Genomic DNA, 27,601 nt, shown 5'->3' with positions numbered 1-27,601 from the left:
CAGCTCACAAGATACTTTGCTGACCATTGCCCCCAAGTATAGAGTTCCCACATTCCGCTAATTTCTGTATAACTTTTTCCCCACTGGTATGATTGAAGTGAATTGCACTTAAGAGCAAGGGCAAATGAAGTGAGGTGCGTGTTGATTGCTCACAACATTGGCTGAGAAAGCCGGAAGCTCCCTCTGTGTCCAAAGTGTAAATATTTCTTTTGTTTTTACTATTTGAAGTTGATGATCATTCCATTAATATATAAATAATTAAGCATTTTTATAACTCATTATGAAATATTTGGCTGTGTATTAAATGTATTTAACCTTATTCATGGTGGTTATGGTTAGTGACAAGCTTGGTTTCAATCTTGTGGCCCACTGAAATGGAGGCCCATTCACTAGCCGAGGTTGCCCATCACAGATCAACACTCTTCCTTAATATACATCAAAAGTTACTGGCAAAATCCACAGTTCAAATCCTGCGTGCAAGGAAAAGCAGTTGCATAATTTTAAAAGCTGGAACCTTTGTGTAGGGAATACCTGAGAAGTAGACCAGGTGGGAAATCTACGTACTGAACCAGAAAGAAAGCCTAAGTGACAAGGTCTTTATTAGCAGCTTTATAATTTCTCTTCAGTTTACGATGTTTGCCACCTCTTTTAATCAAATGCACAAATACCTTGATCTCATCTACCAATGCAGTCAATTAAACTGCACTCAACCAGTGGATCATCTGGTTACTGAATAAAAATAAAACAAACCTTTCCTTTCACCGTTCTTGGAGATTCTGCTACTGGACAGTAATGCATAAGCTAAAATCAGTCTTGTATGGGTCAGCAAACAAGATGCCTCGTCTAACCTTTCCTGTGAAGAAATATTATTTCAGCATCAAGGTCACACCTAAATCAGTCTCTTATCTAATGGCAAGGACCAAACTTAAAGGAATTTTAACCAATATTGGTACATTTTTCATAATGTACTGAGCCATAACTGATGCTGAATTCACAGACTCCTTAAAATATCACTGTTTTTATGATGTGGAAATGCTGGTCTTGGACTGGGGTGGACAAGATGAGTGATCACACAACACCAGGTTATAGTCCAATGGGTTTATCTGAAATCACAAGCTTTCAGAGCGCTGTTCCTTTGTTAGGTGTAACCTGGTATTGTGTGACCTCTCAATGCTTGTTACTCCGTATCCTATAGAAATTTTGAAGTTGGTTTTGTTTTATACATTACCCCTTTTGGTAACACTTTCAAACGGCCATGTTTCATGTGACTAGTCAGTGAGCACTAGCAGACAGTTTCGCCATGAAGGCATTGCAGTAACTCCCAATCTTATCCTAATTGATATTCACACCATGTGCTTTTCACTGGATGCCATGAGGAACCATTGGATAGTGGTTAGCACATGGCCCATTCCCCCCTCACTTAAGTTCAATCAGTAATATCAGTGGCCCTCTTCCCTACATTTCCACAGATGGAATTAGCTAAATCTGGACAGATTAGAAATTAAATCTGAGATCTTTCTATTTTAGAACAGGATATCACACCAACTACCTATTCCCTCATAGTCGACTAGGTATTGTAAATTATCCACCTCATTGTTCCAGCCTAGAGTTGACTTTTTAAAGGGCACACACAGACCCAAGCAGAGTAGTTGATTTCTAAGGATTAAACTAGTGTCACTTTTGCTGAACAGATTGAGCACAACTCTGCCTGTTAAAGGTGCCAGCACTTCCCACAAGTATTTGACAATTTCCACTAAATTATTTCTCACTCGCTCAACTTTAAAACTGAAAAATACTTCATTCTGAAGCAAACACAGGTCATTGACACAGACAAAAAATGCCACAGTGCTTGATCCTTACACTTTATGAACTGTGCAAATAAAGTAACGTGGGCAAATGCCTCAGAATGAAGTGAAATTCTGTTAGCCTAGAAATATTTTCACTGGCATGGATTCAATCATTCAGGCCAAGCAGTGACATCGACTTTTCCAGCTATTACCTCTTGGCTAGTTACATAATTTCACGCAGTTGACGAGAGGCCAGCCAAACATCTGAATAAGCTGCAGGCTTGCACACACATTAAATAACTGCTAAAATATAGGCAGATATGCAGGTTAGAAATTAGGTAATTTGATTTTACAAATCTCTGTGCTTTTGTCCTAGACTGTGCAGAGGTACAATGTGGAAAAGTGAAGGCTGACAACTATTTCTGATGAAGGACCTCAGCACTGAGCACAATGTCACCCACGCAAAGGTTCTACTCACTGACTCTCATTCCAGTAAAGTCACTGATTCAAACACATATGAGAAGTACAGTTGATTTTTCCATTCCCTATTCCAGAAGAGGCTGCTTTCAGTAACAGAGCCGCTAGCAGCAAGTCAGGAAAAACACAGCATTAGACGCGAGTTCCTATTAATCTAAATGGCTATCAAATGAAGGTAATGAAGCATTGTCAAATAAACGAGTTTTGAGAAAGAATTTAAAGGGGTGGGGAGAAGAATGGCAAGCAAGCCTGTCATGTTTAGGGAAATAGTCTCAAAGAGCGGAAATTGAGACACTTCTAGTATCAATACTAGGGCGGGCTGGAGTGAGTGGGGATAGGGTGAGAGTTGGGTAGAGGAGCTTATGGAGGTTGGAGTGGCTAAGGCAATGAAGAATTTATAGTGGAATCATTTTAAATTTGAAGTTTACGGGGCATTGTTTGTATACTGGGCAGCAGACCAAAGGATTAACTAAAGTTTATGTTGTGGAGGATGGAAGTTGGCCAGGAGAGCACTGTTGTGGAACTGAAAAGGGTACAGATGAAAATCAATGCAGAGGCAGGTAATGTTATAGTGATGGAATTAGGTATTTTTTGTGATGATGGATATCACCTGGGAACAATTAGGACATTAAAATCAATTAGTAACAAAGGAATAGAATCTGTGGTGGTGGTTGAACGATTACTTCAGTATTCCTCATTCTTAATCAGGGGAACCGCTGCTCATCCAAGGCTAATGCTGGCCAAACGGTGATTGGGAAGGACAGTGAAGAAGTAAAGGTGGATGTTGTGAGCAGGTATATGGATACTGACCCCACGTCTGCTGATGATGTCCCCAACCATACCCATCGAGAAGAGATAGGAGTCAAGGACACAGCTTTGCGGGATCTTCTGAGATATTAGTCGGGGCAAAGAGTCATTACTGGAGATGCTCTAGTTCTAGGAACCGACCGGTGGCAGTCTCAACTGAGTCAGACAACAGGGGAGATTCACTAAGGATAATGGTGAGGTCAGTCGTGTCAGAAGCTGAAGATAGCAAAGAGGAATAATACACCAAGGTCACAGAGAATATCATGTGATATCTAGGATGCTTCCTGGTTGATAGCCCAGTTGCTATCTACATAACAGTTGTCAAAAGAACCACTATATTTTTATAATTTTACTTCATAATATTTAGGAATTATCTGTAGCTATTTCCAATATAAAACCTATGTATTACAGATGATTGAGCTGTCAAAAACATTCAAATGGTGCAGTTGTAATGGATAGCACATATTTCATCAAAGAAAAGATGGAAATCTCATGGTGGAAATAATCAGTTAGCTTGTTTTTGGTTAAGGAAGTAATATTAGCTAAGGGACGAACACTCAGGTGAAGTGGGATTTTTTGTTTTAAATCTGTAACTGAATCACTGGAAAGTAGTGTTGCTCTCAAGCAGGCCTTAAATGAATACAGCTTTCTGACTCAGAAAATAATGCAACCAATTAAGCCAAGCTGATACTTGCTATAAAGGTGATATGAAGCACAATAGCTGCCAACAGCAGTAGACAATCCACTAAACAGATGGGGAAATGTTCAACCCACCCACCTTCAATCCAAAACCAAAATCACTTCTACTCTGTATGCAGATTATGTTTGCGTGTGCACTCACTCAGAAATTAAGCTCCACATCATTGTTAATTCCTTCTCTGAAGCCAATGAGAAAATGGGCCTTTCACTAAACACCTAGAAAACTAAGGTTCGCTTCCAACCAGCTACCATAGCAAAACACCTGTCCCTGTTGACTAAGATCAACAGCAAGATCCTGGAAAATGTGGACCATTGGGAGACTCCTCTCACTGAATGTATTTATTTATTCTGTGTATAGTCTCAGAGCCAATCAATAGCTCTGACTAGAGGGAGTTCTTGAAGCTTGCCTCAAGTTTAGTTAGTGGACACTCCCAGACCACATGAGGTATTGTTTGGATCGCAGCACAGCTAGATGATCTTGATGGCTGCAAAGAGGCTCTGACCAGTCTGGAAACTGTTGCCATGAGAGATCAAAGCAGGCTGGGCAAGCAATGAGATCTGTGATATGAAAGTGGTTTCTGGCAGATGTTTTCTCCTGCCATAGCTGTCACAGAGGGGCTGAAGGACATTCTTCTGTAGGAAGGTAAACAGTCAGTCAGTGGTCATGGTCCACATTGGTATCAGGAAGGTGGAAGAGGTCCTGAATCAGAATTCAGTGAGCTGAATAGAAAATTAACTAGTCTCACAACAATGGTATTGTGAGCCTTTGTCCAATGCCAGCATCTCCACATCACAGAAAATTAAGTCGCAGGACCTAGTGCCAAGTGCAAGTACAAAACAGGTGGATAACGTAGATGAATGCATGGATGGAGGGCTTTATATTCCTGGGACACTGGGGTGACGGCACATGTGTAAGATGGGTAAAATTGCAGCTGAACAGAGCTTGGACTGAGTTCCTTGCGGGGCATTTTGTTGCGAGGGCTTTAAACTAGCTCAGCAGAGGTGTGGGAACAAAGAGGAAATATTAGAGAGGAATACCAGGATGCACAAAATACTGGGACAGATGGAAGGCGCTAGTATAGAGAACAGTAAGTCAATAGATCAATTTGGAGAAAGGGAGAATGTAATGACACCTAAATCAGGGTTACTGTGCATGTATGTGAATGCACAGAATATAGTAAAGAAGATTAGGGAGTTACAGGCAGCGTGTGTTGTGGAAAAATGATGTTGTGGTGATACCGGAGATTGGCTCAAGGAAGGACAGGACTGGGTGTTAAAATATTCAGGGTACAAGGTGTTGAGAAAAGATAGGAAAGAGGGGTGGCCTCTCAGCAGTGGCACTGAGAGGTGGAATGTGCTACAGATTATTTCAGTGGTGCTCGGTTTTAGGAACTATGTCTTGCTGTAGTTGGCCAGCTGGGCAATATTGTCATTTAATCTGTCTTTCTAGACAAAGTCCAATATTGCAGAATATGTCAATTGCATAGATAAATATCTGGGAGTGGGTTGGGGTACAATTGAACAGGGTTGGGGCTGAGGGAGACCCTTAGGCTAACCGATTCATCTGTTTCTTCCAGGCGTTGGTCTTGTCATCACTTGTGCCCTGAACTGTTTATCCCAGAGCCGCAGTTCAATGGCATCAGTAACCCAGGGAGAGAGAACTCTTGATGTTTTGACAATTAAACCAATACGTCAGACTGTATCATACACTGCAGTGAGCTCAAGGAAAATTGCTCACTTTTAAGATTCCTTTGAGAGCTATTGTCAATGGAAGTAGTTAATATGAGGCTGTTCTCCCTGTGTCTGCATGGGTTTCCTCTGGGTGCTCAGATTTGCTCCCACAATACATGCGTGGATTTTGGCAGTCTTCCCTAGTAAAGAATTGAGCTAAGCAGGAGCGGTCCCATGGGCCAAGGTGCTTTAGGAACTCAGAGAGGATATTGTCAGCATCTTACCTAGCTTGGTGGTTTTGTAGCACTGTCTAACTCTCAAGGAAAGCACATACAGATGACAACATTCATCATTGCCTCTAACATGCCAACTCAGCCTACGGTTGATTAAGGAAGAGTGTTTGAAGATCAGGATCTCAAACCTGAGACTAAGACCATGGTTTAGTGGACAGCATTGATCCCCGTGCTCTTACATGCTTTGAAGATTTGGATGGCCTACAGCAGATGCCTCAAAGCGCTGGAGAAGTACTACCAGCAGTGTCTTTTCAGGATCCTCCAAATCTATTGCAAGAAAGGCATCCGTAATAGGATTTCCCAATTCAATTTTCCCAGCATTGAAGTGCTAATCAGTCTAAACCAGCTCTGCTGGGCAGGACATGTCATTTGTACGCCTGAGGGTGGCATAGTGGCACAGTGGTTAGCACTGCTACCTCACTGCTCCAGGGACCTGGGTTCGATTCCCAGCTTAGGTCACTGTCTGTGTGGAGTCTGTACACTCTCCCTGTGTCTGCACTCCTCCAGGTGCTCCAGTTTTCTCCCACAGTCCAAAGATATGCAGGTTAGGTGGATTGGCCATGCTAAATTGCCCCTTAGTGTCAGGGGGACCAGCTAGGCTAAATGCATGGGGTTATGGGGATGGGGATTGGGTGGAATTATGGTTGGTGCAGACTCAATGGGCCGAATGGCCTCCTTCTGCACTGCAGGATTCTATGACACCAAATCCCCAAAGCAATTACTTTCCTTGAAACCTGGTCATGGCTGCAGAATCCAAGGAGGACAGCAGAAATGCTTTAGGGACATCTTCAAAGCATTCCTGACCAACGCATTGTGACTGACCAAGTCAAGGCGTCAGAAGGAAAACATAAATCCCCAAACAACTTATCTACACAATCCTTCAAGGATCACCTGCTCTGTATTAAGAGTCCACAGGTTGCATACTAGACTTATCAATCTTTCAGAAGCCGGTGAATCTAACTGAAAGTCACCCATAATCCCGAGAGACTGCCTGGGAATAAGAGATTATCAAATTATACTGTTCTCCAAACTAGGGAGAATTTGTTCACTTGGTATATAAGTCTCCATTAAATAGACCAAACTTGAAAGTGAACAGAAACTATCAGTGTATTGTTGCAGTTTTCTTGCTTCATCTATTGATGATCCAGACTTGTTTGGGGAGCTGCTTCAGAGACGGCGGCCATCAGACATCTTGCTCTAGTAGCTAATTCTTCATTGATGAGCCTTGATTGAGAATATTAATTGGCTATTCAATTATGGAATGCATTACAGCATGTCAAACCGAAGCAGTTATTAGATGGCTGTCAAGAGATTAAACCTCCACCGATTTTACTTTTCCTCACCTTGTCACAAACAATTCTGGAAAAGTTGATGGCAAGCTTCCTCTTTAGTCTATCCCCTGAAAGGACAATTTCCCCTGAACACTTTCAGCTTCAGATTGTCTTTCATGTAAACAAAATTATTCAACACATTTAAACATTATACTGTGCAGCATCTGTTTAATATGTTCCAATCAACATTGAAATTCCCTGCCTAAGTTTAAGAGTCAGGAACAGTGCAAGAAAGACATCTGCAGTAGTATTTCCCAATTCAATTACCATGTAGGGCCAGCCACCACACTCTGATGTTACACATTGGAAAAGTATTCCAAGAGTGAATGTTCAAACAATGTTTGAAGGTGCACTGACTTCATACATCATTCACTGGCTGACAGAGTCATGTTTTAGCCACCGCTGTTCTTTAGTTCCCTGGCAGTCTTGCATCCTGTGAGATAATGATTTGCTTCATGGCGGTCAACTAAGTTTTAAATAACACCCAGTGTGGCTCAGAAGCACCAGTCTACCACATTTGCCGCATGTGCTGCAGATGATGGCCTGAAATGGTGCATAATTTGCTGGCCTCTACTTTCTCTGGACTCTCAGTCAGCTGAGATTTCCCTTTCTCCAAACCTCTTGTTATGTTTTTCCGAACAATCAGCCTCCAGAGTCCTGGGAGTCAGCAGCTTTCACCCAATTGTCTGCCATCTTCATATCTCACTTGTAGGTGCCTGAAGGGTATATACACATTATCCATGTGATGAACATGGCTGAGCCATCATGATATCAATGGTTTAATAATGAATGTGTGCTAATGGACCGCCCTGAATTTTGCTAATTCACAGTTGGTGACCATGTCCCAGGTGATGCCAAAGATATGTTTGAGACAGCAAAGGTGGCCAATGGGATTTGCAAAATCTTGGACTTGTTGACAAAGACCAGTTGTCTGGTGTATTTCATATCATTAGTATAGTAGGCCTTTTGAATTTACATCAGCAGCTGCGATTTCCTTGCACATTTCCTTGCTAGAGCAGCTAAACTACACTTCACTGGCTGCAATACACACTCAAGTAGACATCTCAATGTCAGAACAATGGGTGTTAGCTCCATTAGATCAGCCAAAGTTGATATACTGCCCAGAAACTAACATGTGACATGACTTCAGAAACCTAGACAAACATCGTGAAAGTGTCCTATTTATTGGTGTCACTACGACATATATAAAACATGAGATATCTAGCCATGTGAAGCAGGCTGCAAGAGACATTCTGTTTCATCCTAAATCTATGAGTATCGCCATGCAAACACAAATGTATGCCTGCGGCATAGCTCACATGCCCAGGGTTATTTCGAGGATTGAAACACCACTGCTAGGGTGAGTGTAACCTTGCCAAGATGAGGAGTGCCACACTTAACGGAATTCACTTATAACAAAGTCCTTTTTAGAGCAAAGGTAATTGAAATAAGCCACTGCATGCACTATTCAGTCCCTATATATGAGAAAGTAATAGAGCCATCTGTCAAAGAATAAAAAACAGTTCGATAAGGCAAAATATTTCATACACACTCTTGGAACAAATTTCTAATTAAGAAAGATTCAGTTAAACCCACATAACAGCTGTTTAATCATTTGTATTACAATACTACAAGAAATTTAAATTAATATAATTTTAAAAATTAAAGCAATATTTCAAACTGGAAAGTACTCCCGTTACCTTGTCAGTATCGCTATTTTAAGCGTGGCCTCTCTGAGCAGCCTGCAGCTATACATTTCTGTCCATCTGTGCACATCACTCAGGCTCATGTAGTAAGGAGTTGCATCAGCAAGATTAAAGACATGCTGGCGTCACTATTTTTGAGACTGCTTTTGAAAAATACTATATTTTTTAAATAAAGTTCAAACTAAAAGCATCATGAGAAAATTGCACATCATTTCCACGAAGTTAAAGAAACAACTTCTGAACAAGCTCCACCTGCTGCCCTCAGCGTCACATCAAATACCATACATCTCCCCCCTGCAAAAAATCCCACTTTCATTTATTCAGAGCACAAACAATCCTGCCTCTCTCGAAAAACGTCAGAAATTTACACAGCCCTGTTGCGAATTTTTGTGCTGGGTGCCCACTACTTGGGGATATGTTTGATTTATGGGTTTATGGATGCAAAGCTTCAAAATTAAAAGTAGTTTATTTATCAGTCACAGGTAAGCTTACATTAACACTGCAATGAAGTTACTGTGAAATTCCCCTATCTGCCACACTCCAGCACCTGTTCGGGTCAATGCACCTAACCAGCACGTCTTTCAGAGTGTGGGAGGAAACTGGAGCAACCACACGCAGACACAGGGAGAACGTGCAAATTCCACACAGTGACCCAAGCCAGGAATCGAACCTGTGTCCCTGGCACTGTGAGGCAGCAGTGCTAACCACTGTGCCACCGTGCCGTCCCATTACATGGAAGATGAAGCAAGTAGAAACTGTGCTGTGTATTTGATACAATCCTGGTGAAGCACAAGGACGAAGAATAGTTGAAACATACATAATAGGAATATAAAAGCAAATTACTGTGGGTACTGGAATCTGAAGCAAAAAATAGACAATGCTAGAAAATCTCAGCAGGTCCGACAACATCTGTGGGGAGAGAATAGAGCTAACGTTTTGAGTCTGGATGACCCCACCCATCTGACTAAGAGTCATCCAAACTGGAGGTGTTAGCTCTGTTCTCTCGCCATAGACCTGCCAATACATTATAAAAATATTGGTTGAAAAATCACTGTTGCATCTCCACATGTGGCATAAATATCAATTTTCCAAATTCTGCAAATATTCTATGGTTTTATACAAATCTCTGATTTGGTTTCAAAGTCAACGATTTTGGAAGTGTCTAATCAACAGGTGAAGATTTGCAGCTTGGAATTTCCACCTATTATCATACAGACCAAATTCCTAATTTGGGAATCAACTAAATTTATCTGGAGGAGCTTTCTTTCTCAAAGGGAAGCAAAGAAAGAATTTTGTCTGTCTGCCAAATTGCATTTAAACACTTAATTATAGACCTGGAGACCTCAAAAGGTTTATTATGTGTTTTCCCTGCTTTCTTACCTTCTAAAGCTACTCATTCAAGAATGATCTACAGACGCTGCCAGCTTCACCATGAAACACAATCAGCTCTTGCATTTATAAAGCACCTCATCATGTCCTGAAGACATCTTAAAGTGCCTTACACCCAATTAAATACCTCTGAATTACAGTTGCTGTTACTTAAGCGATCAATCTTGGATATGCTAGCTTAAACATCGAATAGGAGCAGGATAAGCAATTGTGAAGGAGCATCACAGCTGAGACTGATCCTCTCCTCCATCCAGGGCCCACAAATGCAGTTTCCAGCAGCACTCAATGGACAATAATGAGAAGCAGTAACCTCTGTAGATTTTCCCTCAACAGAGACCAATGGGAGAACCTCTTCCAACTCCAGCTAGTTCTGTATAAATGAAAGATCAAACCTTTGACCTATGGTGTAAAGCTAAATTAAACAAAAAGTTATGCTTCCCAGCTACACCATCAAGGAGCTCCTAAATCTTAGTACAAGTATTCAAGTTAACTGAAACTAATGGATTTCTTCTGCCTAATTTACCATTCTTTAGTCAGGTCCTTGGGATATCTCCCTGGTTGACAAGTAATGAAAAGTAATCTACCCACCCAAATCGCACATCAATTTATCAAACAATATTGAGCTTTCTTAAACAAACTGAGTTTAGAACTTCCCCTATATCGGACTAATGATAATGCTGGTTGCACACTGGTGTGCATCAATGCAGCAAAAAACCTCTATGAATTGAGAGTGTGAAATGCTATACTACAACTTCCCCTCTATGGAAATAGTGGCAGTACTGCTTCAAGATGCATAGAACTCTGCAGTGCAGTACAGAAATAACCTCAGAGGCTTCAACACATTTTAATCACAAGGCTCTTGCACCTTAAGAGTGCTTTTTTTTTGCTGGCCTACGAACCTACATTGGTTCTACATTGCTGGGACTGAGCAGAGTAGCACAGAAGACATCTCTACAAATTCCGAAGACAATATGTAAGAAAAGACAACGTGTATCAGCCCCAGAATAATAGACTGTGAAAAGCGTGGATTTCTAAGCCAGCACTCACCTGTAACATAGGGTAAGGATATTCCATACAGTAGACACTGAACATGCTTACAAGTTGCTGTAGGGCACTCGAATTAAGAGAAGCACGGCACTGTGGCTGGGATGAGTGTGTGAATTGGTCTAGCCGTCAATCGTGAACAGCTGTTTAAGGATTTGTGATGCACACAGTGTAGGCCTTCAGCAATGTGAGCAGGGGAGGCTCTCTGCCTGGTAACATGTTTTCAGCTGTTGCAATCAAACTTGTGTGAATTAACCCTCATGTCCTGGCCCTGAAGACTCAGTCTTTTTGAAGAGAAGGCATCTGCTTTCCCCACCCAAAAGCTTTTTATAAAGCAATGCGCCTGCACTGTAATAGATACAAACAGGTGCACACTTGCCACTTTAGCTCAAACAGGCGTCACTTTATGTACGGCTGAAAGCTGCAGCAATGCCTTTCGACAGAACATTCCAATCAGTTTTATACAGTTAAATTGTGTCTTTACTGATGTAAACACTGAAAAAACAATATGACAAATCTGGTTGAATTCCTATCTTTGTGCAGCAGGAGTGACAGGATTCACCAATATAAAACAACTCAAGTCTGGCAAGGCTGCAGCAGACAAGTTAACCCCCTTCTGTAACTACAATATGTATAACATGCACGGCCTTTAACGCAGGAGATTGCCAAGCCTCTCGGCTTTCCAATATTTATGATTAATCAAATCAGACTCTGCTATTTTGAATCATTATAAGAACAGTCCATTATCAATCCAATATTTAAATTACATTATTGTTGTGGGGTAACACTGCTTCTAGCCGCTCCTTCCTACTATGTTACTTTAATCAAACGTTTTACACGTTTAAAAAGAAAATGGAACACAAAATCTGCCAGTTATATCTGTGCTGCACAGGATAACCCTGACACTGTACTGTACCAACTACTGTAGTGAACAATGCAATATAACTGTTTCATGTGGAAAGTAAAATGGCTACTGTCCAAAACCTTTATTGATATATGGCGGATGTTATGCGAGTATGGTAAGCTATAGTGTACAAACATAAGTATTCAAACATCCCCCTTTCCATAAAAAGCTAAAACAAATTTCATTTGCGAATTACTCCACATACATAAGCCATGCAGAAAATCACAATCATCAAAAATCTGTTCTTTTTAGTCCGTCCCATTGTACACACTCCACACAACCTCTCAGGTTTTCTTATGGTACATGTGAGTTGTTGGTTGTTTGTCTAGTGTCTGCTAGCCCCTGGCAAATGTTGCTGCAGTGAATGTTGCCAGGGTTTATTGCCCATTGTGGTCCACAGTGCCCGCTGCGGCCCGTGGTGCCACTGATTCATTGCATTTCAAGGGGAATGGTTGAACTCTGGAACTGAGGGTCATTCAGTTCCTCGCTCACTTGGCAAAATCAAATCTTCCTTATCAGTGTGAAGGAGCAGCTTCTCCGAGGAACGTCTAGGTCTGTGGTTGTGACAACAGATCTAGACATTCACTTTCACCATGTTCAATAAAGGTGACAACAGCTTTCCATAGGTCCCAAGTTGCCACGAGGACTGGCCTTTGCTGAGTGTATTGAATGTTTTGCACTCTTGTCAATTTTTACTTCTGGCCACTTTACCGAAGTGAAATTTGGCTGTCATTTCTCTTTGTCCTTGTCACTCATTCCTTTTACTATTTCTGGCTGCTGGAAGAGTTATCTGGGTGTGTTGTAGCTTTAGTTGCTGATTGGATAACTTTCCATGCCTTCAGTAGTTGTGTTTCTCCACTTGGAGATTGCCTTGGAAACACTCCTTTTGTGACTGGAAAGTGGTGACCCGCAGTGTGCCGCAGGGATTGGTGTTGGCCTCTTGCTATTTGCAGTGTACATTAATGCTCCAGAAGTGGGTGTGGGGGCTATGATCTGTAAGTTTGTAAATTAGTGATGCGGTGAAAAACAAGGAGGATAGCCTTAGATTACAAAATAATAGACATGCTGGACAGAACAGTGGCAAATACAATTTAACCTTGAAAAATGTGAGGTAATGCCTTTCGGGAGAGAATATACAATGAATGCCAGGATGCTAAGAGGTACAGATTGCTAGTCCAAAGATCCCCGAAGGCAGTAGATCAGATAGATAGGGCGGTTAAGGTAGGCTATGTGGTTAAGATAGAATATGTGATACTTACCTTTATTAGCCGAATATAGAGTACAAGAGCAGAGAGGTTATAATGGAGCTGTATAAAATGCTGATTACGCCACAGCTAGAGGACTATGTGCAGCTCTGGCCACCATATTATAGAAAGGATGAAATTGTGCTAGAGAGCGTGCAGAGGAGATTCACCAGGATGCTGCCTGGGCTGCTGCGTTTCAGCTATGAAGAGAGGCTGGAGGCTGTGGTTGTTTTCCTTAGAGCAGAGATGATTTAGCAGGGGACCTGATTGTGGTGCTCAAAATTATGAGGGGCACAGATAAGAAGATTTTTGTCCTCTTAGTAGAGGACTTGCCTTACGAATCTGGTGGAATTCTTTGAGGAGGTGACAAGAACGGTTGACGATGGGAGAGCCGTTGATGTCATCTATATGGATTTCAGTAAGGCGTTTGACAAAGTCCCTCACGGTAGGCTGGTAGAAAAGGTTAAGGCGCATGGGATACGAGGCCAGGTAGCTAGGTGGATTGAGAACTGGCTGGGAAATAGGAGACAGAGGGTAGTTGTGGAGGGGACCTTGTCGGGCTGGAGGCCAGTGACCAGTGGTGTGCCGCAGGGCTCAGTACTGGGACCTCTCCTCTTTGTAGTCTACATAAATGACTTGGAAGAGGGCGTAGGTGGTGTGATCAGCAAGTTTGCTGATGACACCAAGATGGCAGGGTTGGCGGGTACGGAACTGGATTGTCAGGTGATACAACAGGATATAGATAGGTTGGTGCAGTGGGCAGATAGGTGGCAGATGGCATTTAATCCTGACAAATGCGAGGTGATGCATTTTGGACGGAATAATGCAGAGAGGAGCTATGTGATAAAAGGTAGGCCGATTAGGAGTACAGACATACAGAGGGACCTGGGAGTGCAGGTTCACAAATCCATGAAGGTTGCGTCACAAGTGGAGAAGGTTGTTAGGAAGGCTTATGGGATGTTAGCCTTTATAGGAAGGGGCATAGAGTATAAAAGCTGCCGTCTAATGCTTCAGTTGTACAGAACGTTGGTTAGACCGCATTTGGAGTACTGCGTCCAGTTCTGGTCACCTTACTACCGGAAGGACGTGGAGTCTCTGGAAAGGGTGCAGAGGAGGTTTACCAGGATGTTGCCTGGCATGGGGGGGACTGGGTTACGAGGAGAGATTGAAGAAACTGGGACTATTCTCCTTGGAAAGACGGAGATTGAGAGGGGACATGATAGAAGTATATAAGATACTGAAGGGAATAGATAGAGTTAATAGTGAGAGACTGCTCCCTAGACTGGGTACGAACACGAGAGGTCATCATTTAAGGGTGAGGGGGGAGAGGTATAATTTGGAGGTGAGGAGAAGGTTCTTTACGCAGAGAGTTGTGGGGGTCTGGAACGCGCTACCGAGTAGGGTGGTGGAGGCAGGAACGTTGGACTCGTTTAAGATGCAGTTAGATAGGCACATGAGTGAAACGAGAATGGAGGGATATGGTAGGGGCTATTAAATAGGGTTAAACCTCGGGAGACACCGGAAGGGCAGGCTGTAAGATTAATATTTTTGTCTTTATTCCACAGGTGGAGGTCCACCTCGTGTCAAGCGAGGGGCATGCACACGGCGGGTCGTGCGTGGGCTGCTCTTGGAAGTCCAGGAGTGGCCTAGTACTTCATGTCGGTGTGTGTGCTTGATCCTGGACCGGTAGACGGGCGCCGCAACAGCTCAGTGACTAGCACTGCTGGCTGTGCAGACACATGGATTTGGGCCTGTGTCTGTGGGAGTTTACGCATTCTCCCTGTGGTTGCGTGGGTTTCCTCTGGGCGCTCCGGTTTCCTCCCACACCCCAAAGATGTGCTCTTAGGCTAATCGGTTTTTACCAAATTGACACTATTTCTTCCCTGAATCTGACTGAGTAGGGTTCCATTCGTAGACATGCAGGGTAGAATAGGTGTAGGGTGATGCGGCGGCGCAGGCTCGTTGGGCCGAAGGGCCTGTTTCCCGTGCTGGGTTGTTCTTTGTTTGGATCAATAACCAAGGGCTTCAATTTAAGATAAGGAGCAGGGAGTTTATGGGGGATTTAAGGAAAGACCTTTTTGCCCAGAGAGTGATAGGAATCTGGAACTCACTGCCCGAAAGGGTGGTAGAGGCAGGGACCCTCAACATTTAAGCAGCATTTAGATGAGCGCTTGAAATGCCACAGCATACAAGGCTACTGGAAATTGGGATTCAAATAGATAGCTGCTTGATGGCCAGCACAGACACAATGGCCTGAATGGTCTCTGGAAGTGCTGTAAAGCTCTATAACTCTTATGATCTGCACTGGATCTAATTGATTTTTGTATAATCCCTTCAACACTTTTCACTGCAGCCTCAGTCTTCCCATTGGACTGGAGATAATGTGGAGATATGCAGTATTAAATTTCCAATTCTTTCATGCATGTCTGAATTCTTCATTCATGAACTGAAGGCCATTGCCACTCATCACAATGCCATGATTACGGAAAGTGGACTTTGCTTAGTGCCCACTATCTGGAATTGAAAATCATCTTTCCTTCTATCATATTGGACTCCCAATTTAGTTTGTCCACGTGGGGTGAACATGATTCCATCAGAGTCTCAATTTTACCTGCAACAGCTTCATTTTGAGGTCACTATTTGAGGAAATTTGCACAACTTGGTGCTCTCCCTCAAACCATAATTTAATCAATCACAAAGCACCTTGCGACTTAACAATGCCAACCTATTCTAGGTTGCAATATGATTAATCAGAATCAATTTTCCGACATCTCTCTAGCAACCATCTTTATCAGTTTGCCCTCCTTTCCAGCAAGGAGGAAAGTGGTTCAGTTTCTTGAGGCAAGAGTAATGCTTTCTTCTTGCTGAACATGCTTCCCTTTCTTTCTTGTGGTGCCAACCACAGTATTTATATCCACTACTCTGGCCTTGATTTTTCTACTGACCCTTCTGCTAATTAAATGGCTTTCAACATAGTGCAAAGCCCCTCCAGTTTACCTATTAATTGATGATTAACAGCATTGCAGCTTCTAGCTTTCTTGAGAGTAAGTTTTGCTCTTCAGCAGACATGCTCTAATCGCAGGATTTCTTATTCCTAAGAAAATCCTTTCTCTAGTGAAATCATTCTCAATTGCCAAAACTCAAGATTCAGCCACGTGTGCCAGTGCAGTCAAATACTAGTCAACATTCTCCCTCTCTTCCTGGGCTCTAACGACAGACACATTGCATTCATAAATAATATTAGCAGAAGGTTTAAAATATGAGTTTTCAAGGCCTCCAAAATTTCACAAGTCTAGTTTTTCTTGCTCCTTTAAGTAGTATAGGATGTAATACATCTTATGGAACTCTTTCCCTAGCACTGATAACAAGAATTTCTTCTCTAATTTGCTATGGTTTCTTGTTCAACTCTGTGACAATCTCATACTTATGCCCCTGAGTGTGGAAGAATTTCTAGTTCAGTCTCAAATCTCCCTTCATCTTCTTAGGAGCGGGTACTGAAGTATGTGAAGCCATTAATACTCAACCAGATGCTGATGTCCTGTACAAGGTTGCAGGCCAAAATTTCAATTATTCTCTTATTCACAGTTTCTGGCTCAATCTTATCAAAATCGATTCAATTGCAGCAATATTCTTCCAACAGCACGTTCTATGTGATATATAAAATGGCTCCTGCCCAAAATCTTTATTGACACATTGTAAGATCAGAATGTGAGGTGATGCATTTTGGTAGATTGAACCAGGGCAGGACTTACTAAGTTAATGATAGGGCGTTAGGGGAAGTTACAGAACAAAGAGATCTAGGGGTACAGGTTCATAGTTCCTTGAAAGTGGAGTCACAGGTTTACGAAGTGGTGAAGGGGGCATTCAGCATTCTTGGTTTCATTGGTCAGAACATTGAATACAGGAGTTGGGACGTCTTGTTGAAGTTGTATAAGGCGATACTTGAAATACTGTGTGCAATTCTGGTCACCCTATCATAGGGAGGATGTTATTAAACTAGAAAGAGTGCAGAAAAGGTTTACTAAGATGCTACCGGGACTTGATGGCTTGAGGTATAAGGAGAAGCTGGATAGACGGGGACTTTTCCCTCTGGAGCAAAGGAGGCTGAGGGGTGATCTTATACAGGTCTATAAAATAATGAGGGGCATAGACAAGGCAGATAGTCAATATCTTTTCCCAAAGTCAGGGGAGTCCAAAGCTGGAGGGCACAGATTTAAGGTGGGAAGGGAGAGATACAAAGAAGGGTCCAGAGGGGCAATTTTTTCACACAGAGGGTGGTAAGTGTCTGGAACAAGCTGCCAGAGGTAGTAGTAGAGGCGGGTACAATTTTGTCTTTTAAAAAGCATTTAGACTGTTACATGGGTAAGATGGTATAGAGGGACATGGGCCAACTGCAGGCAATTGGGACTAACCTAGGGGTTTAAAAAAAAGAGCGGCATGCACAAGTTGGACCGAAGGGCCTGTTTCTATGCTGTAAACCTCTATGGCGTACAAATCAGGAGGCTGCCACCATTTATTAGTCCCCTGAGCTTGCTCTGCCATTCAGTAAGATTCTGGCTGATCTGATCATGGCTTTAATTCCTTTATCCATTCTGCTCTCCACAACCCGTGACTCCTTTGTTGATCAAAAATCTGTCCAGTTTGGCCTTGAATATATTCAATGACCCAGCCACCTTTGCTTCCTGATACGCCATGGAGGAAAACTCATCACCACTTTGTCCTACAATGGGAGACACCCTCTTTTTGGAAACTGTGCCCTCTAGTTCTAGATTCCCCAAGAGGGCAAACATCCTTTTAACACTGATCCTGACAGACAGTTAGATTACCTCTCATTCTTGCCAATGAATCCACTGAGGCACAGCTAATTTGCCTTTCAAACAACTTTTTTTTGGTCATTAGTGTAAGTGATGTCCTCTAATTATGTTGGAGTGATTCCCTGTAACTGGCATGTATGTTTAGTGGTGTACAAACACGTTCAACAAAATGAGTGAAGATAAACTCAAACTGCTTTAATAATGTTTCTTCAAGCTCAAACAGGGCACCCTGGATTACAACCGCGAGGATCTCAGGAGGATGGAGTGCACTAATCGTTCAACTTCAACGTCCTGACGTGGGGTGGGGGGAAAGAGAGAGAGAGAGAAATTAAAATGAAGGATTTCTTCATTTGGATTTCATTCCTTCCCCACCAATATGGCCAATCAGATGATAAGATCCCCTGTCCCAAGCCAGCATACTTTTTAAATTGGCGATCGGACTCCAATGACGTAATCAGGGATCAATCTGCTATTTTTGCCTGCCAGGCCAAATCTGCCAGGAACAGAAGGCAGAACCAGAAGGTGAGTTATTTTAATATTTTCTTTCTGCACAGTATCTTTTGGGCTAGAAGAAGTAGACTCATCTTGACCCCACAAAGAAACATTTCCAATTCCCCTCATACCCGAGAGTCTCAAGGCCTCTGTCTCCCAACCAGCTTTCCAGGTGTCCCAGCAGAAATACATGGTTCCACCTAGTTTCACCAAGGTTGATGCAGAACAAAAGGTAACCGTGTTCATCTCCCACAGTCTAAATCTCTATTTTGTTTTTATAAACCTCCACTCTAACCTTCATGAAGGTATATTAAACTAAGGAATTTTTCATTATTGCCATAAGTCAAATGCTGATTGGTTAAGTGTAGAAGGAGGTTGGCTATTGCTTTATAGTGTGATCGGTCACAGCAATTGTCCAGTGTGGACAATGCTGACTAGACGTTAGGTAAGTCTAATATTTACATCTTTGATGTTGTACCTGGGTCTTCATATAGCAGCAGATGCCATAAGAATCACTAGTCAAACCTGGGTTCTTCAGCCACGTGTTGGATTATGGGAAATCTGCTGTTATTTGAAGACCCAGATACAGCATCAGATAAGTAAATCTTAGACTATGGTCTTAGACTTACCTAACATCTAGTCAGCATTGTCCACACAGGACAACTGCTGTGACCCATCATGCTATAAAGCAGTGGCCAACTCCTTCTACACTTAACCAAATCAACATTTGACTGGTGTCTTGGTAATCCATACACAGTTTTTCTATGCTCCTTACAATCATCTGAGCTAATCTCTCATATTATCGTATTAGTATTCATCCACATCCCAATCATATGCTTAATGTCTGAAGTACATTGGTGGGATAACAGAAAAACTCAATCCTCAAGCTTTTGACTTTTTTCTTGCCAATTACCCATTGTTAAGAGGCAGGAACACAGCCAACCATAAGTGCTCTCTGCAGTTGCCTACTGGTAGATGCTGCAGACTGTTGGGTACCACCTGCATCTCCTAAACTTCCTTTCTCTTCGCAGGAACACACCGCAGTCTCTGATCTGCATTGCTCAGATTACAATTGGACCTGAGCAGACATGAAGCTTGCATTGAGTGCTTGTGTGTTTGATGAACAAGTGCTCAGCTTCATTCAAATTCATTTTTCAATCTTGAAGAAACAAAGGTTTGTTCCAATTCACTGTCAAACTTGAGAATATCTAACACTGCCATTAGTGCAATTCTGCAAAAATAGAAAAATCAACCGGGCAATTCAGGAGAAGTACTTACCATCAGGCTGTGTAGCTACAGTAGAAAAAAGTTGTGAGATAGCATACTTTTATATACAAAATCAAAGACAGAATGGCTTCATCTTTCCTCGCAGTATGACATATGTTAGCCAGCCCGGCAGCTTGGCTGCATGCCAAGGATTTTCTACTTCCCAATAACAGATGAGCCACTATCAGCGTTCTACACAACAGCTGCCTGTATGCCAGCATCATCCCCCTGCCCGTTGCTAACTGTAATCTACTGCCTCTGATTTAATACTATCATTACTTCTAATGTTGTATGGAAGAGATAAATGCTCAAGATCTGTTCACCCAGAACAGATGATGACAAAAAACAGCAATCCTATTTACTGTTGGACCACAAATATACTGTTACTTCCTGACTGAAGCTTGCAAAAAAATGGACAATCCAAAAATGAAACAGTTCTTGTAAAAGACCAGCAAGAAAATATGATATTGTATCCTATTTTATCTTCAGCCAACTTTAACTAATAACAAAACTGATTCCTTTAGCAGCAGTGTGAATGACTTTTCGATCCTATCACTCACTTCATCCAGGATGGTCTGAGGTAGAGTTCATCTTCCTTCTTTCACCATCCTAGCAGCCAATGGTACCAGTTTGTTGGGCAGAGTTTCCAGTAAAACTCTTGTACACCAAAGTGATGTTTTACTGGTACAAAACACCTAATAATGGCTAATGCTCAGTCACAGCCCTGAGGGTTGACCTTGTTAACCAACTGATTAAAAAATGAATGTTCACGGTCTAGAAAGGGCGACTTAAACTTTCAACGTGACATCACTGGACATCTGAGAGAGAGGGTTGCAGTATTTAAAAATCAAATAAAGGGCAGATGGAACCCTTTCCCCTCTTCCTGATCGATCAATGTTAGAGGGTTGCGTCACACAGTAATTAATAGTTTGCAGAGAAGCCCACAAACAAAAGAGCAATGATGGTAGACACTGAATGACCTCACTGCGAGTCTTGTCACCACACTGATTTTGTTTTCAGATATGGTAGGTGGGTGTGAACAGGAGACTCACAAAGATCCTCTGTATAGAGGCCAGCAACTCATTCCTGTTGTCATAGTAATTCAATGATGTTAAGAATCTCGACTTTAAATCTGCATGTCATTGTTCTAATCCACCTCTAATTTTCCTCCTGTAAAGAATGACTTATAGTGGAATCCAGTTCACCAGGTGAAGGTTACCTTCCTAGATCATACTCAGATAATCATCCTTTGTGCAAGTTCCAGCAGGTTTTTCAATCATGGGTGGAACGGTGACACAGTGGTTAGCACTGTGCCTCCCAATGCCAGGGACCCAGGTTCGATTTCCTGCTTGAGTTACTGTTTGTGTGGAGCCTGCACATTCTCCCTGTGTCTGTGTGGGTTTCCCCTGGGTGCTCCAGTTTCCTCCCACAGTCAGTAAGATGTGCGGGTCAGGTGCACTGGCTATGCTAAATTCTCCTTCAGTGTATCCAAACAGGTGCCGGGGTGTGGTGGGTTTTCACAGTAACTTCATTGTAGTGCTAAATTCTCTCAGTGTACCCAAACAGATGCTGGAATGTGGCAACGAGGGGAATTTCACAGTAACTTCATAGCAGTGTTAATATAAGCCTACTTGTAACTAATAAACAAACTTGACTTGACTCATTTAATTACAGCAGAATTCCTTAGACACTAATCAAGATCTTGAACACAAGGTGACTTTAGACCGAGGCTGAGTTTAGCTCCCAACTGTGTCCATCTCTCCACTTATTCCTTGGCTAGAACAATAATCAGACTTGACATAGTCAACATCTACGATGTACCACGTGATTTAGAAACTACAGTACTCAGGAAAAAAAACCGCATATCATGAGTTTAAATCATACCATGGTAAACTGTGAACCTGAATAAATTCTATCTGCTCATTTGTGGGCTAGCACCAGATAAAATGATAGAGAGTTGCCATGGTAAGGAAGCTGTTATTTCTACCTGGCCTAGTCTGCATGCACAATCAAAAGATTTCAGCGCATTCAGCAATGGATCTAGTCTACACCATACTGATGCTGCTCTTTAAAGTGGCTGGGCAAGCCATTCAATTGTAAACTGTTAAGAAGGTGTCTCACCATCTTTACAACTAGCGATGGGAAGGGAACAAATGCAGCTTAGTAATGCTATCCAGGTCTTTAAAAAAGACTTGCATTTATATGCACTGTATGACTCAAAGCACTTTAAACCAGGTACTTTGGAGGCATAGTCACTGCTGTAATGAAAGAAACAAGTAGCCAATTTTCTCACCTGATAGAGGGGCAATGCTCCAAAAGCTACTGGCGTTTGCTACCAAATAAACCTGCTGGACTTAAACCTGGTGTTGTGAGGCTTCTTACTCCTTTATGTTCACATGAAAGGGTGCAGCAGGACTTGGTTTCACATTTCATCCGCAAGCTAGCAATGCAGCACTCCCTCAATACTGCACTGGACTGAGTGACAGCCTTCACTTTTGTGCTCAATTCTGAAATGGTGCCTGAACCCCCAGAACCTTGAGACTTAAAGGCACGACTGCTTCCAACTGAGCAACGACTGCCACTGAAAAAAGTCACAACTAGCAAGGATAGGATTTTAACAAAGAACAAAGAACAACACAGCACGGGAAACAGGCCCTTCGGCCCAACGAGCCCGTGCCGCCGTCCCACTGTCTCAGTGTCCTATTCATGATTTTAGCCTACGCCTAATGTGCGAGGATCAGGGAGGTCCAATTTAGGGACAATTTAGTACCCAATCAATCAGCCTAAAAGCACATCTTTGGGGATGTGGGAGGAAACCGGAGCACCCGGAGGAAACCCACGCAACCACGGGGAGAACGTGCAAACTCCCACAGACACAGGCCCAAATCCATGTGTCCGCACAGCAACAGAGATAGTCTCTGAGCTGTCATGTTGCCCTCGAGATGGTCCAGTTCAAGCACACTAATGACATGAAGCAATAGGCAACTCCCGAAGCAACGTCCAAGAGCAGCCCACTACAACCTGCCGCATGCATGCCCCTTGCATTTGATATCTTTCACTGACACTCACTCACCTATCCTTGTCTATTTGCTTTTCAGCAATACACCTGTCCAGCCATCCCTCTAATCGGGCTGTACATTGTGTTACATCAGACAGTAATAAACATCTTGCAAAAACTCAGGTAGATAACATCCACTAGATCTGTAACCTTCAGTAAATTTCTCCCTACGCAGTCAACTAACACAATCAAAATCAGATTTTTAATCATTTATCTCATTGCTATTTGTGAGAACTTACTGTGTGAAAATTGCTGCCATCTCATAGTGAAGATGGACAGTCCCTCTTGCTTCATTGATGTGCATCCGTCTCTTCAGACACTGCCAATGTCCACCATCATCTGGGCAAGTATGCTCACAAAATCCCCTTCCTAATTCCCAATGTTACTTGGATATTTTTCGGTAGCGTCTCCCACAGGCCTCACCTCCAAGTGACCGACTAGGTAACCAGCCTTTTCCAGAGAATCCCGACCGTTCAGGAGACCATTTGGCCCATCCAATCTTCACTGGCCCTTTAAAAGAGCACTCCTGCCAAGCTAACTTGCCCTTTCCCACAACCCCACACATTCACCATGGCCAATCCACCTAACCTGCACATCTTTGGGATGTGGTTACAATTCAAAAATATATTATTGGCAGCAAAGTACTTTGGGACATGGTGCTCATGAAATGCGCTATATCAATGCGAGTTTTTACTTTCTTTTCTCACACGGAGATTCAGCAACTATTCACTAAGCTCAGTTTATATATCGGGAAAAACTCCATCTTCCCCAATGACATGATTCAATGGGCAAGCAAGCAAGCAGGACTCGGTATAAGCCACTAGGAGTTGCACAATAAAGTTAGATGAAACAGTTCGTCATCATTATGACCCCTGTAAACAAGTATCTCTGCTTCTCAGCAAGCTCTCTCCTCCCTTATATTTTCCCCCACCAGGGTCTTGCTAGCACTATCCATTTCCCAGATGATAGGTCTTGGGCACAAAGATCTGGGGTGTTGTTTTTCCAGCTTAACACCCTTGTGTAAAAGAAGTTACTGAAATATAAGTAGATACTTTCTTTCCACATGCCATTTTTGTTATTATAGTGGCGACTTGATTCTGACTCCAGTTATATCTTGGCAAATGAAATTCCCTAATTTGGCTAAAGTAACTAATGTTTACTGCTCATGTAATCCTTCAGAAAAAAAGTACTTGATTCATTTGACAACCAAGCAATTCAGACTGTGCAGATGTGCTGGCAGCAGTGCTGAGCAGGAGCTATCGATGAACCTATCCTGCACACTTTAGCCAACAGAATTCCAGTCAAAGATGTAATGCATGTCTCCATAATTGTCAAACCTTTCCCTCAAAAGTACTGCAATGTGGTTAATTATACTCAAGAAGATGTACCTTAGACCCAAAAAAATTACTTATAGTACTGTATGCAAATGAGGCACATTTAATTTGCATATTGTGACCAGGTCTTCAAATCATCCAGCCTCCCACAGAAATATTCACCAGTTCACCAAGCAGCAGCAAACAAGCACGTATCCAGGCAGACATGTAGCTGTCCAGAATTCTCTCCAAATTAGCTTTACAGATGGTAGTAAATCTGTGCACATTTCTAAACACATTAATAATCATCTCTTAAGTACAGTATATAAATGTATAGCATGATTACAGTGCAGGAGGCCATTTGGCCAGTGATGTCTGTGCTAGCCTAGGCAGCACACAAAAGAAAATGAAGTTCTAAAATCACAATTATAATTACTTCTGGTTTAGCATGAGATGGTGTACAAAGCACAACACATTACTAAACTTTTAAATTAACAACCCTGGAAATCTGAGAAATTGACATTGACACAAAAGTTATCTTTCACTGGATAGAAGAATGGATTTATTCTGAGGTCATACCTTCATTAACATAATTATTCATTTGTATGCGGTGAATGCAAAATGGCACACAAGTAATTTTGCTGAAACAAAAACTTGGCGACCAAAGCACATAGTTTTAGTCACTGTCTTTGATGTTACAAAACTACTTGCTGTTTGCAATTAAGGAATCTGGTTCGCAGACCAGAAATTCCAGCAATGCATGATCTTTACATCAGTTGAATCAATCTCATCTAATGCTGCTAATGGCTAGCAGCTGAATCCCATATCTTGTACTGACTGTACTGGTTATTCTTCTGATCAATCTCTCAAAACCTATACTGAAATAACAGAAGGCAAAACTCTTTCAGGAATGAATATAATCTGCCTAAGTATAAATGTATCCAAAGCATCAGGATTAACTATGGAAAGTGGATTAAGTTAATTCATACTGCAGTTGCAGCCACACAGTTCAAAATATACATCTAAAAAGTCTAGATAATCTTCAATTAAAATGAACCACATATGGACTCTGGATTATAATTAGTCTAAGGCCTCACTTGTCCCCTTACTCAGTATGAAGTCAGCAGTGACAATACATTATAAATAGCTTCAACATAGGCAGGCCTATGGTGCGATGTATTTAACATGACAAGCTACTCTTGATTTTAAAAACATCTAGGATGGAAAAAATCTCCAGGAAAATTATTAAGTGCTATCCATGCAAGTACTCTGGAGCTTAATCAGAATACCACATAAAAGTCTTCAGAGTTTAACTATGGTATAAGACAGATAATGGCCTGGAAATTGGTTTGACTAGCTACACAGGTTCTGTTGATAGTTTGTCATAACACAAGAAAAACTTAATTTTAATCATTAATTTAAAAAAAATTACAGCTTTTTTGTATGAAGCCCAACTGCCGAAACCTTGCTACCATTCACACCAATGGGGTCTTATGGTCCCACTGACAGTGCACCCTCGCCAGGGTGGCAAGGGATGTGTTCAACAGGAAACCCCATTGACAACAGTAGGACTATAAACCAGCAAGCGCATACCACCTCTTGCTACCACAAAACAAATCGCAGGTTGGGAGAAAAATCCCGCACATAATCCTACAGTGTTCAGGTGAAAGGTTGACCTAAACTGTTAATTTTATTTCTCTCAAAAGATGTTGCCTAACCTGCTGAATATTTCCAGCATTTTTAGTTTTTACATTAGATTTCCAGCATCTGCAGCATTTTGCGTTTATGCTACGCTGCCACATGAGCACTAGCCCCACTGTCACCATGAATACCCTGAATAGAGAAGACTGGTGGAGGATGCAATGTCCCAAACCACAATATAATTACATAACTTGCTGAAACCCTCTGTATTTCGTGAAAGTATTTAACTGCTTCCTGATGGTAAGGAGGGAATGTAATTAAATCATGCAGGCTGCAAGGTCCCACGGTTTCATCCCTGTTGGTGCTCACCTAGTTAACCAGGGCCATGGTTGGGATTCTACAATAGGCCTCGCTCTGTGCATGCGTGTAAAAGCGCCTGAGTGATCAGCTGGAATTCCTGTTTCTGATCTTTAATAACAGATTACCATTAGAAAGTACACTAGAAGCAATGTATATGAGATCATGATTGTGATGCCGTCCAAAGGTTCCGACATACATTTTTCAGACATAAAATGGTCATGCAGCTGATGTTACAAAGGGCAACCATTACCTGTGGGAGTGTAATCCAATCAAGAATCACTCCTTTCAGGAAAGCTATTATCTACCACCTGAAGGAAACACCGAAAGAAGGGGACCAATTAGCCCTTCAAAGCAATTCAATGAGATCATGGCGGCTGATCTGAGGCCTTCCTCCACATACCTATCTTGACCCAATATCCCTCAATAACTTTGGTTAAGATATTTATCAGTCTCACATTAAAAACTGATTCAATTATTGTTTGAGCAAGAGTGTTCCAAACATTTACTACCCATTGAATGTGGGAATGTTTCTTAATTACACTCCTGAAAGTTCTGGTTTTAATTTTTAGACTGTGCTTTTTTGTTTTAGATTCCCCCTCCAGCGGAAATAGTTTTGCTCTACCTTATCCATCCATGCTCCTTAATATCTTGAAACTTTGATTAAATCACCCTTAATTAATTTAAATATGAGTGGATGCAACTCTAGTGCCATTTCTTCTTGCAATTTAACTCCTGGCACCCTGGCATAATTCCAGACATTTTCATCAAGGCCAAAATATGGGTCTGTACTCGTTGGAGTTTAGAAGGGTGAGGGGGGATCTTATAGAGACATATAAGATAATGAAAGGGATGGATAGGTTAGAGGTAGAGCAATTCTTCCCGCTCAAAAAGGACAGCAGGACCAGAGGGCACAGCCTCAAGATAAGAGGGGGGGGTTCAGTTTAGAACAGAGTTGAGGAGGAACTTCTTCACTCAAAGGGTGAAGAATCTCTGGAATTCTCTGCCCGTTGAAGTGGTGGAGGCTACCTCGCTAAATATATTTAAGACACAGGTAGATAGATTTTTGGTAGACAGGGGAATTAAGGGTTATGGGGAGAAAGCAGGAAAGTGGAACTGAGCCACTTCAGATCAGCCATGATCTTATTGAATAGCGGGGCAGGCTCGAAGGGCAAGATGGCCTACTCCTACTCCTACTTCTTATGTTCTTATGTTATATACTTCCTGGTGTGCAATATCCAGAAATAAACATTGTGAATCATAGAATTCCTACAGTGCAGAAGGGAGTCAATTGGCCCATCAAGTCTG

The 27,601-nt window shown here is 42.1% G+C and overlaps 1 protein-coding gene across 4 annotated transcripts in view; it reads right to left on the bottom strand.

Annotated features, from left to right (window-relative positions):
- The window catches only part of LOC145361613 (RNA binding protein fox-1 homolog 2-like), a 282,466-nt gene that overhangs the window by 104,532 nt on the left and 150,333 nt on the right, over nucleotides 1-27,601 (bottom strand). The window contains exon 1 of one of the 4 annotated variants that reach the window (XM_080217474.1): nucleotides 11,208-11,302. The exons of the other annotated variants lie outside the window; for them this stretch is intronic. Coding sequence (XP_080073600.1) covers nucleotides 11,208-11,252 — 45 coding nt within the window. The 5' untranslated portion in view covers nucleotides 11,253-11,302. Of the gene's footprint in view, nucleotides 1-11,207; nucleotides 11,303-27,601 lie in introns of those variants that run through there. 4 annotated transcript variants of the gene reach the window in all.

This window comes from Carcharhinus amblyrhynchos, chromosome 35, assembly GCF_965287045.1.
Source record: "Carcharhinus amblyrhynchos chromosome 35, sCarAmb.v2.hapA, whole genome shotgun sequence".
NCBI lineage: Eukaryota > Metazoa > Chordata > Chondrichthyes > Carcharhiniformes > Carcharhinidae > Carcharhinus > Carcharhinus amblyrhynchos.
The sequence above is the reverse complement of the archived record's forward strand: the minus strand, read 5'-3'. Positions and strand labels throughout refer to the sequence as shown.